The following is a 12,641-nucleotide window of genomic DNA, read 5'->3' on the forward strand; positions in this document are numbered from 1 at the left end:
TTGATCTATCCAACAATGAGCTATTCTACATTTTCCTTGAACTCCATTCCCATTGTCCTGTTTTCACTCCTTATACTTCCTTATCTCTGAACATCCTATCAGATTGAAAAGTGGCTCAATTTGAAACATCACATATACCTTCTCTGCGCAGACGCTGCCCGACTCGTGGAGTGGCGCCAGCACGGTGTGACTTTCTTCCCATGATGCATGCTGCCCCCCCCCCCACGTGATTCTGCACAATGGCAGGGGGCGGGGTGGCAACCCCCGTCGGATTGGCGGTGACATCAGGGTGCCGGTCGTTAGTGACGTCCGTGCGTGGTTCTGGCATCACAGTGGATGTGTAGGCAGGCGGGCGGCTCGATGCAGTTCCCGGATGCTCGACACGCCCCATCCCCTCACCCCCTGCCCCACTTCCCCCCCTCACCGCCAACCTCCAAACCTGACCCCCTCACATCAACTTCCCCAACTCCCTAACTCCTGTCAACCCTCCTCTCCCCAGACCCCCATACCTCGTTCCCCCCCTCCAATCACTAGTAATGTTCAGGCATTAGTAATGCACTTTTGCCAGCCTGTTGACCCTCTGTGTTCCCCTTCTGAAGGGTTTAGGATCCGTTGCTGTGGACGGAGAAACGGGGATGTGAGCGGTCATTGAGGGAGGCCAGGGTGCTGGTGAGTCTCCCCCCTCATCTGCTCGGTGTGCGGGCTGAGCTTCGAGGGGCTGAGCTTCGATGGAGGACCACATGACGGGGCACAACAAGGAGAAGCGTTATGAGTGCGACGTGTGTGGCAAGACCTGGCAGAGCCCGAGCCAGCTGGAGACCCACCGGCGGGTGCACACGGGAGAACGACCCTTCAACTGCTTGGAGTGCGGCACGAGCTTCACCCGCTACGACAGACTGCTGCGGCACAACCGCATGCACTCCGGCGAGAGGCCTCTCGCCTGCTCCGACAGCGGCAAGAGCATCAAAGCGATGCATGAGCTGATGAGCTGATGATGCAGCAGTGAGTGCACAGGGGCAAGAAGCTGTTCGGCTGCTCCACCTGCGGCAAGAGCTTTGCCCGGGTGTCGGGGCTGCGGCTGCACCTGCGGGTGCACAGCGGTGAGTGGCCCTTCACCTGCTCCGACTGCGGCAAAGGCATCAACTCGTCGCCAGACCTGTTGATGCACAGGTCACGGTGCAGCCGGTCTGCGGCCGCACTCACCACAATGCCCAGGGCAGGGGACCGAGACCATCACCTCCACCACAAAGCCTAGCACTGGCCATGGCACCCATATCCAGCCCGCTGGATGGCAGCCTTTGAGTGGGAGGTGATGGGCCGGTACTTCTCTCTGGTGAAGGCGTGGGTGGAGGCGGCAGTCCTTGGGAACACCGCGGCCACTCGGCAAGGACGGCAGCGGACTGACCGATCTCCTCGCCACTCTCTCCTCCACCATCCTCAACCAGCTCAAGACCGTGCTGGCATCCGTACATCTGAATTTGGAACTCCACGGAGAAAGCTCATGATTATCACATCCGAACTGTACTTATCAGCCATCATCTGCTACAAACCCAGCTATCTTTATACTACTGCCAGAAGAATGCGACCATGATTGTCTGTAGGTGGTAGACGCCGCTGCCACTCCCTGTCTGGACTTATCTGATTGATAATCCTGATCTGGTCCTATTTACCGATGGCTCTTCACACCGACCTAGCGATGACAAATTATTGGCAGGATATGCAGTGGTCACACCATACCAAGTGCTGGAGGTGTATGCTTAACCATCCAGAACATCCGCTCCAGCAGCTGAGCTTTATGACGTGATTCGTGCCTGCATATTGGCAAAAGATACCAGTGCTAATATCTACACCGATTCTTGCTATGGGGCTTTTTCACGGGGCGACTTGACGCAAGATGTGGCCAGAGTGAAGTGGTCGTGGTCTAGCACGATATCATACGATATAACGGGGGGGGTAGACAAAGAGTTCCCACGGTACTCGGCATTTCTGTTATTTGTGCGAGTGACTTGTCCGTCTCCCGAGCTTTCCCGTTAAATCTTGAATGACAGGAGCCTGAGGAGAGGAGACCACGCAATACGCTTGAGAGGGAGACGAAAGTAGGAGATGTCAGGCAAGCTGATTCAGTGCGATGCTTGCAGTATGTGGGAGGTCAAGGACACCGCTGGTGCCTCTGGCTGCTACAAATGCGAAAAATGCATCCAGGTAGAGCTCCTGAAGGGCCGTGTTGGGGAACTGGAGAAGCAAGTGGATGACCTCCGGTTCGTACGAGAAACGGAGTCGTTCCTCGACAAGTCCTACAGTACGATTGTTACACCCAAGGTACTGGAAGAGAGAAGGTGGGAGACAGTGAGAAAGGGAGGGAAGCATGGAATGCCAACGTCCCCGGGTGATGTACCTCTTGTAAACAGGTTCATCCGCTTAGAAGCTGTTGGGACAGAAGACGTGAGCGGCGGACTGGCCTGTGATGCTGTTGAGCCAAAACCAAAAAGGCCTAAGGCAGGCAAGGCCATTGTAGTGGGAGACTCCATCGTGAGAGGTACGGACAGGGGTTTCTGCGGCAACAGACGGGATGCGAGGATGGTGTGCTGCCTTCCCGGTGCCAGGATCCAGGATGTCACGGACAGAGTGCAGAAAATCCTCAAGGGCGAAGGTGAACATCCGGAAGTGGTAGTGCATGTCGGCACAAACGATGTCGGAAAGAAGGGGATGAATATTCTGCAGCGTGACTTTAGAGAGCTCGGAAAAATGTTGAAAAGCAGGACCTCCAGGGTTGTTATCTCCGGTTTGCTTCCAGTTCCCCGTGCTGGCGAGAGCAGGAACAGGGAGATACGGGACCTGAACGTGTGGCTGAGGATCTGGTGCACGGGGCAGGGATTTAGATTCTTAGATCACTGGGATCTGTTTTGGGGTAAGGGGGAACTGTACAAAAGGGACGGATTGCATCTTAACAGGTGTGGGGCCAGCATTCTGGCAGGCAGGTTTGCCACTGCTACACGGGTGGCTTTAAACTGAATAAGGGGGGTGGGGTGTTGAATGGGACAGTGGAGGATGGAGTTAAAGGGAAAGGGTTTCTTAAATGTGTGAGCGTAGAGACCGAAGGGTGTAAAATGAGGGTAGAAGAAATAGGTAGCAAGGTGAAAAGTAAAAGTGGCAGGCAGACAAAACCAGGGCAAAAATCAAAAAGGGCCACTTTTCAACATAATTGTGTAAGGGGTAAGAGTGTTGTAAAAACAAGCCTGAAGGCTTTGTGTCTCAATGCAAGGAGCATTCGTAATAAGGTGGATGAGTTGAATGTGCAGATAGCTATTAATGACTATGATATAGTTGGGATCACGGAGACATGGCTCCAGGGTGACCAAGGCTGGGAGCTGAACATCCAGGGATATTCAATATTCAGGAGGGATAGACAGAAAGGAAAAGGAGGTGGGGTAGCGTTACTGATTAGAGAGGGGATTAATGCAATGGAAAGGAAGGACATTAGTTTGGAGGATGTGGAATCGGTATGGGTAGAGCTGCAAAACACTAAGGGGCAGAAAACGCTGGTGGGTGTTGTGTGCAGGCCACCTAACAGTAGTAGTGAAGTTGGAGATGGTATCAAACAGGAAATTAGAAATGCGTGCGACAAAGGCAAAACGGTTATAATGGGTGACTTCAATCTACATATAGATTGGGTGAATCAAATTGGCAGGGGTGCTGAGGAAGAGGATTTCTTGGAATGTATGCGGGATAGTTATCTAAATCAACATGTAGAGGAACCAACGAGAGAGCAGGCTATTTTAGACTGGGTATTGAGTAATGAGGAAGGGTTAGTTAGCAATCTTGTTGTACGTGCCCCCTTGGGCAAGAGTGACCATAATATGGTTGAGTTCTTCATTAGGATGGAGAGTGACATTGTTAATTCAGAAACAATGGTTCTGAACTTAAAGAAAGGTAACTTTGAGGGTATGAGACGTGAATTGGCCAAGATTGACTGGCAATTAATTCTAAAAGGGTTGACGGTGGATATGCAATGGAAGACATTTAAAGACTGCATGGATGAACTACAAAAATTGTTCATCCCAGTTTGGCAAAAGAATAAATCAAGGAAGGTAGTACATCCATGGATAACAAGGGAAATCAGGGATAGTATCAAAGCGAAGGATGATGCGTACAAATTAGCCAGAAAAAGCAGCATACCGGAGGACTGGGAGAAATTCAGAGACCAGCAGAGGAGGACAAAGGGCTTAATTAGGAAAGGAAAAATAGATTATGAAAGAAAACTGGCAGGGAACATAAAAACTGACTGCAAACGTTTTTATAGATATGTGAAAAGAAAGAGATTAGTTAAAACAAATGTAGGTCCCTTGCAGTCAGAAACAGGGGAGTTGATCATGGGGAACAAGGATATGGCGGACCAATTGAATAACTACTTTGGTTCCGTCTTCACTAAGGAAGACATAAATAATTTGCCAGAAATAGCAGGAGACCGCGGGTCAAAGGAGTTGGAGGAATTGAGTGAAATCCAGGTTAGCCGGGAAGTGGTGTTGGGTAAATTGAATGGATTAAAGGCCGATAAATCCCCAGGGCCAGATAGGCTGCATCCCACAGTACTTAAGGAAGTAGCTCCAGAAATAGTGGATGCATTAGTAATAATCTTTCAAAACTCTTTAGATTCTGGAGTAGTTCCTGAAGATTGGCGGGTAGCAAACGTAACCCCACTTTTTAAGAAGGGAGGGAGAGAGAAAATGGGGAATTACAGACCAGTTAGTCTAACATCGGTAGTGGGGAAACAGCTAGAGTCAGTTATTAAAGATGGGATAGCAGCACATTTGGAAAGTGGTGAAATCATTGGACAAAGTCAGCATGGATTTACGAAAGGTAAATCATGTCTGACGAATCTTATAGAATTTTTCGAGGATGTAACTAGTAGCGTGGATAGGGGAGAACCAGTGGATGTGGTGTATCTGGACTTCCAGAAGGCTTTCGACAAGGTCCCACATAAGAAATTAGTATACAAACTTAAAGCACAAGGCATTGGGGGTTCAGTATTGATGTGGATAGAGAACTGGCTGGCAAACAGGAAGCAAAGAGTAGGAGTAAACGGGTCCTTTTCACAATGGCAGGCAGTGACTAGTGGGGTACCCCAAGACTCAGTACTGGGACCCCAGCTATTTACAATATATATTAATGATCTGGATGAGGGAATTGAAGGCAATATCTCCAAGTTTGCGGATGACACTAAGCTGGGGGGGCAGTGTTAGCTGTGAGGAGGATGCTAGGAGACTGCAGGGTGACTTGGATAGGCTGGGTGAGTGGGCAAATGTTTGGCAGATGCAGTATAATGTGGATAAATGTGAGGTTATCCATTTTGGTGGCAAAAACAGGAAAGCAGGAAAGACTATTATCTAAATGGTGGCCGATTGGGAAAGGGGGAGATGCAGCGAGACCTGGGTGTCATGGTACACCAGTCATTGAAGGTAGGCATGCAGGTGCAGCAGGCAGTAAAGAAAGCGAATGGTATGTTAGCTTTCATTGCAAAAGGATTTGAGTATAGGAGCAGAGAGGTTCTACTGCAGTTGTACAGGGTCTTGGTGAGACCACACCTGGAGTATTGCGTACAGTTTTGGTCTCCAAATCTAAGGAAGGACATTGTTGCCATAAAGGGAGTGCAGAGACGGTTCACCAGACTGATTCCTGGGATGTCAGGACTGTCTTATGAAGAAAGACAGGATAGACTGGTTTATACTCTCTAGAATTTAGAAGATTGAGAGGGGATCTTATAGAAACTTACAAAATTCTTAAGGGGTTGGACAGGCTAGATGCAGGAAGATTGTTCCCGATGTTAGGGAAGTCCAGGACAAGGGGTCACAGCTTAAGGATAAAGGGGAAATCCTTTAAAACCGAGATGAGAAGAACTTCTTTCACGCAGAGAGTGGTGAATCTCTGGAACTCTCTGCCACAGAGGGTAGTTGAGGCCAGTTCATTGGCTATATTTAAGAGGGAGTTAGATGTGGCCCTTGTGGCTAAGGGGATCAGAGGGTATGGAGAGAAGGCAGGTACGGGATACTGAGTTGGATGATCAGCCATGATCATATTGAATGGCGGTGCAGGCTCGAAGGGCCGAATGGCCTACTCCTGCACCTAATTTCTATGTTTCTATCACGTGGCACAAATGATGTCATAATTTATTTTATGGCTCTTAGAGACATGATTCCAACCTCAAACACAGAGGGTGTAAAAGCTGTCTGCGACTTTTTTACTTTGCAGCTGCAGGGCACAGACAGACTTATAAGAGAAGTTTAAGTTAACTGCAAAAACAGCACTTTTACATCTATAGCATTGTATGTTTTTAAATCTTGGATAACATTAAATGGTTCTCCTGTTGATGAACTGATATATCGTTATATATACACACATAAGCACCCGGGATACTCCGCAGCCTTCGTCTCCAGCAGGTTGCGTTTTCTCTCCCTGTTTCTATAATCCTCTCTGGATTTATCGTAGAGAATCTCGTTAAATTGGTACCATTCTACAAGTTCCCCCTCTTGTTCCCTGGAGAAGTTATATGGCCTTACCTTCTGCCATCTTCCCTTTACATAAGCGTCTGTAGAGGTTATTCCTACAACGGCTACTGGGGAGGCAATCTGAAATCCACCTTGCTCACCCTCTCCCTGCTCCAAGGAGCCCACAGGCAGTGTTATCTCTGGCATCTCCTGTTGCCTCTCCACCTGCATGGCAAAAACCTTTCTGACACGCTTTACCCCCTTTCTTTGAGCTTTTCTGGGAGCCATCTCTGCGTGTTCCTGTTAAAAAGATTCTCCAACAATGACAATGAGGTGGGACGTCCTCGATGGACACATGTTCCATTGGCGACATTGAGAACACCTTTTAACCATATAACCATATAACAATTACAGCACGGAAACAGGCCATCTCGACCCTTCTAGTCCGTGCCGAACACGTATTATCCCCTAGTCCCATATACCTGCGCTCAGACCATAACCCTCCATTCCTTTCTCGTCCATATAACTCTCCAATTTATTTTTAAATTATAAAAACGAACCTGCCTCCACCACCTTCACTGGAAGCTCATTCCACACAGCCACCACTCTCTGAGTAAAGAAGTTCCCCCTCATGTTACCCCTAAACTTCTGTCCCTTAATTCTCAAGTCATGTCCTCTTGTTTGCATCTTCCCTCCTCTCAGTGGGAAAAGCTTATCCACGTCAACTCTGTCTATCCCTCTCATCATTTTAAAGACCTCTATCAAGTCCCCCCTTAACCTTCTGCGCTCCAAAGAATAAAGCCCTAACTTGTTCAACCTTTCTCTGTAACTTAGTTGCTGAAACCCAGGCAACATTCTAGTAAATCTCCCCTGTACTCTCTCTATTTTGTTGACATCCTTCCTATAATTAGGCGACCAAAATTGTACCCCATACTCCAGAATTGGCCTCACCAATGCCTTGTACAATTTTAATATTACATCCCAACTTCTATACTCAATGCTCTGATTTATAAAGGCCAGCACACCAAAAGCTTTCTTTACCACCCTATCTACATGAGATTCCACTTTCAGGGAACTGTGCACAGTTATTCCCAGATCCCTCTGTTCACCTACATTCTTCAATTCCCTACCATTTACCATGTATGTCCTATTTTGATTTGTCCTGCCAAGATGTAGCACCTCACACTTATCAGCATTAAACTCCATCTGCCATCTTTCAGTCCACTCTTCCAACTGGCATAAATCTCTCTGTAGACTTTGAAAATCTACTTCATTATCCACAACCCCTCCTATCTTAGTATCATCTGCATACTTACTAATCCAATTTACCACACCATCATCCAGATCATTGATGTACATGACAAACAACAGTGGACCCAACACAGATCTCTGTGGCACCCCACTAGTCACTGGCCTCCAACCTGACAAACAACCATCCACCATTACTCTCTGGCATCTCCCATTCAGCCACTGTTGAATCTATCTTGCTACTTCACCATTAATACCCAATCATTGAACCTTCTTCACCAACCTTCCATGAGGAACCTTGTCAAAGGCCTTACTGAAGTCCATATATACAACATCCACTGCTTTACCCTCATCAATTTCCCGAGTAACCTCTTCAAAAAATTCAAGAAGATTAGTCAAACATGACCTTCCAGGCACAAATCCATGTTGACTGTTCCTAATCAAACCCTGTTTATCCAGATGCTTATATATATTATCTCTAAATATCCTTTCCATTAATTTGCCCACCACTGACGTCAAACTAACAGGTCTATAATTGCTAGGTTTACTCTTGGACCCCTTTTTAAACAATGGAACAACATGCGCAGTACGCCAATCCTCCGGCACTATTCCCATTTCTAATGACATTTGAAATATTTCTGTCATAGCCCCTGCTATTTCTACACTAACTTCCCTCAATGTCCTAGGAAATATCCTGTCCGGACCTGGAGACTTATCCACTTTTATATTTCTGACCACAGAGGACTTTTTTACTCACCTTCTGTCCCCTCTGTCCAGCTTCCGGGTTTACCGTTCGCAGGAGTTGCCACGGTAACCGCAAGAGTCACTACGGATTACCGAAATCCGTAACGTTCCACACTCCATAGTGAGGGTTCCGGTGGAAGCCGCTGATTGGTGGAAGCAGACTAGAGGAAGCAGCTGATTGGGTGCAACCTCAGGTTAGCATTTGTGCTTTCTGGTTAAAGGTGCAGTGCTTTAGTAAAGGTACAGTGGGTTAAAGGTGCAGTGCTTTAGTAAAGGTACAGTGAGCCAAGTAAAGGTACAGTGGGTTAAAGGTGCAGTGCTTTAGTAAAGGTACAGTGAGCCAAGGGTACAGTGGGCTAAAGGTACAGTGCTTTTTGTTTATATAATAAAGGTGCAGTTTAAAGGTCACGAGGGAGCAGCTGTTGTGAGTCAGATACCTGCTGATTTCTCCCAGCAGTTTCTATTGTATTATACTGGTATCAGATCCAGGGTAAGGCGGGAGAATGACAGTCAGAGCAGTATACTGTTCTGGATGTCAGATGTGGGAGGTCATGGTGTCGGATGGCCCTCCAGACATCCACATCTGCACCAGGTGCAGCGAGATGGGGCTCCTAAGGGACCGTATTAGGATCCTGGAGCAGCAGCTCGATGACCTCGCTCTGATCAGGGAGAGTGAGGAGGTCATAGAGGGGAGTTATAGAGAGGTGGTCACTCCAAAACCACGGGAGAGAGACATGTGGGTCACGTTAAGGAAGGGCAAGGGGCAGAGGCAGGAACGAGTGAGTACTCCAATGTCGGTACACCTCGCAAATAAGTACTCCTGTTTGAGTACGGATGGGGGTGACAGCCTACCCGGGGGTAGTGACAGCGGACGGGCCTCCAGCGCAGAGACCGGCCCTGTTGCTCCAAAAGGTAGGGAAAAAAAGAGGGCAATAGTAATTGGGGACTCTATTGTTAGGGGGTCGGATAGGCGATTCTGTGGATGCAGTCGGGAGACCAGGATGGTGGTCTGCCTCCCTGGTGCCAAGGTCTCGGACGTGTCTCAACGCATCCAAGATATCCTTAAATCAGAGGGAGAAGAGCCTGAGGTCGTGGTACATATAGGTACCAATGACAGGTAAAAAAAGGGAAGAGGTCCTGAAGGGAGGATTTAGGGAGTTGGGAGTAGAGTTAAGGAAAAGGACCAAAAAGGTAACAATCTCAGGATTACTGCCTGTGCCACGCGACAGTGAGAGTAGGAATGGAGCGAGGTGGAGGATAAATGCGTGGCTGAAAGACTGGTGCAGAGGGCAGGGATTCAAGTTCCTGGATCATTGGGACTTCTTTTGGGGAAGGTGGGACCTGTACTGAAAGTATGGATTGCACTTGAACCCGAGGGGGACCAATATCCTAGCGGGGAAATTTGCAAAGGCAGCTGGGGAGACTTTAAACTAGAATGGTTGGGGCGAGGGACTCAAATAGCGAAAGGTAGTAGACAGAATGGGAGGCAGGAAGCAGAAATGGGAAGCACTCGGACACAAGAGGAGAAAGAAAAAAAAGGAAATAAACAGAGAATAAGAGACGGGGGTTTTCTTAAATGTGCATATTTTAATGCTAGGAGCATTGTAAGAAAGGTGGATGAGCTTAGAGTCTGGATAGACACCTGGAAGTATGATGTTGTGGCGATCAGTGAAACGTGGTTGCAGGAGGGCTGTGATTGGAAACTAAATATTCCAGGATTTCGTTGCTTCAGGTGTGATAGAATTGGAGGGGCAAGAGGTGGAGGTGTTGCATTGCTAGTCAGGGAAGATATTACAGCAGTGCTTTGGCAGGATAGATTGGAGGGCTCATCTAGGGAGGCTATTTGGGTGGAACTGAGAAGTGGGAAAGGTGTAGCAACAGATGTAGCATGTATTATAGACCGCCAAACGGGAAACGAGAATTGGAAGAGCAAATATGCAAGGAGATAGCAGAGATTAGTAGTAAGCACAGGGTAGTGATTGTGGGAGATTTCAACTTTCCACACATAGACTGGGAAACACATTCTGTAAATGGGCTGGATGGGTTGGAGTTTGTAAAATGTGTGCAGGATAGTTTTTTGCAGCAATACATAGAGGTACCTACTAGAGGAGGGGCAGTGCTGGACCTCCTGTTAGGAAATGAGACGGGACAGGTGGCGGAGGTATGCGTTGGGGAGCACTTCGGGTCCAGTGATCACAATACCATTAGTTTCAATATAATTATGGAGAGGGTCAGAACTGGACCTAGGGTTGAGATTTTTGATTGGAGAAAGGCTAACTTAGATGCGATGCGAGATGATTTAAAAGGAGTGAACTGGGACATTTTGTTTTATGGGAAAGATGTAGAAGAGAAATGGAGGACATTTAAAGGGGAAATTTTAAGAGTACAGAATCTTTATGTTCCTGTTCAGTTGAAAGGAAACAGTAAAAATTGGAAAGAGCCCTGGTTTTCAAGGGAAATTGGACATCTTGTTCGGAAAAAGAGGGAGATCTACAATAATTATAGGCAGCATGAAGTAAATGAGGCGCTTGAGGAGTATAAGGAATGTAAAAAGAATCTTAAGAAAGAAATTAGAAAAGCTAAAAGAAGATATGAGGTTGCTTTGGCAAGTAAGGTGAAAGTAAATCCAAAGGGTTTCTACAGCTATATTAATAGCAAAAGGATAACGAGGGATAAAATTGGTCCATTGGAGAGACAGAGTGGACAGCTATCTGCAGAGCCAAAAGAGATGGGGGAGATATTGAACATTTTTTTTTCTTCGGTATTCACCAAGGAGAAGGATATTGAATTATGTGAGGTAAGGGAAACTAGTAGAGTAGCTATGGATACTATGAGGTTCAAAGTAAAAGAAGTACTGACACTTTTGAAAAATATAAAAGTGGATAAGTCTCCAGGTCCTGACAGGATATTCCCTAGGACATTGAGGGAAGTTAGTGTAGAAATAGCCGGGGCTATGACAGAAATATTTCAAATGTCATTAGAAACGGGAATAGTCCCCGAGGATTGGCGTACTGCGCATGTTGTTCCATTGTTTAAAAAGGGTTCTAAGAGTAAACCTAGCAATTATAGACCTGTTAGTTTGACTTCAGTGGTGGGCAAATTAATGGAAAAGATACTTAGAGATAATATATATAAGCATCTAGATAAACAGGGTCTGATTAGGAACAGTCAACATGGATTTGTGCCTGGAAGGTCATGTTTGACTAATCTTCTTGAATTTTTTGAAGAGGTTACTAGGGAAATTGACGAGGGTAAAGCAGTGGATGTTGTCTATATGGACTTTAGTAAGGCCTTTGACAAGGTTCCTCATGGAAGGTTGGTTAAGAAGGTTCAACTGTTGGGTATAAATGCAGGAATAGCAAGAAGGATTCAACAGTGGCTGAATGGGAGAAGCCAGAGGGTAATGGTGGATGGCTGTTTATCGGGTTGGAGGCAGGTGACTAGTGGGGTGCCTCAGGGATCTGTGTTGGGTCCTTTGTTGTTTGTCATGTACATCAATGATCTGGATGAAGGTGTGGTAAATTGGATTAGTAAGTATGCAGATGATACCAAGATAGGGGGTGTTGTGGATAATGAAGAGGATTTCCAAAGTCTACAGACTTATTTAGGCCATTTGGAAAAATGGGTGAAAGATGGCAGATGGAGTTTAATGCTGATAAATGTAAGGTGCTACACCTTGGCAGGATAAATCAAAATAGGACGTACATGGTAAATGGTAGGGAATTGAAGAATACAGTTGAACAGAGGGATCTGGGTATAGCCGTGCATAGTTCCTTGAAGGTGGAATCTCATATAGATAGGGTGGTAAAGAAAGCTTTTGGTATGCTAGCCTTTATAAATCAGAGCATTGAGTATAGAAGCTGGGATGTAATGTTAAAATTGTACAAGGCATTGGTGAGACCAAATCTGGAGTATGGTGTACAATTTTGGTCGCCCAATTATAGGAAGGATGATGTCAACAAAATAGAGAGAGTACAGAGGAGATTTACTAGAATGTTGCCTGGGTTTCAACAACTAAGTTACAAAGATAGGTTGAATAAGTTAGGTCTTTATTCTCTGGAGCGCAGAAGGTTAAGGGGGGACCTGATAGAGGTCTTTAAAATGATGAGATGGATAGACAGAGTTGATGTGGACAAGCTTTTCCCTTTGAGAATAGGGAAGATTCAA

At 46.6% G+C, this 12,641-nt stretch overlaps 1 protein-coding gene across 1 annotated transcript; it reads left to right on the forward strand.

Moving 5' to 3' along the window:
- Positions 1-800: 800 nt before the first annotated feature.
- LOC129694630 (gastrula zinc finger protein XlCGF49.1-like) lies at positions 801-1,255 on the forward strand (the record flags this gene model as incomplete). Its single annotated transcript, XM_055631364.1, has 2 exons — positions 801-973; positions 1,015-1,255. Coding segments are annotated over 2 exons (414 nt in total), but the record flags the coding sequence as incomplete, so codon positions are not given.
- Positions 1,256-12,641: the final 11,386 nt, after the last annotated feature.

Source organism: Leucoraja erinacea, unplaced genomic scaffold (assembly GCF_028641065.1).
Source record: "Leucoraja erinacea ecotype New England unplaced genomic scaffold, Leri_hhj_1 Leri_735S, whole genome shotgun sequence".
NCBI lineage: Eukaryota > Metazoa > Chordata > Chondrichthyes > Rajiformes > Rajidae > Leucoraja > Leucoraja erinaceus.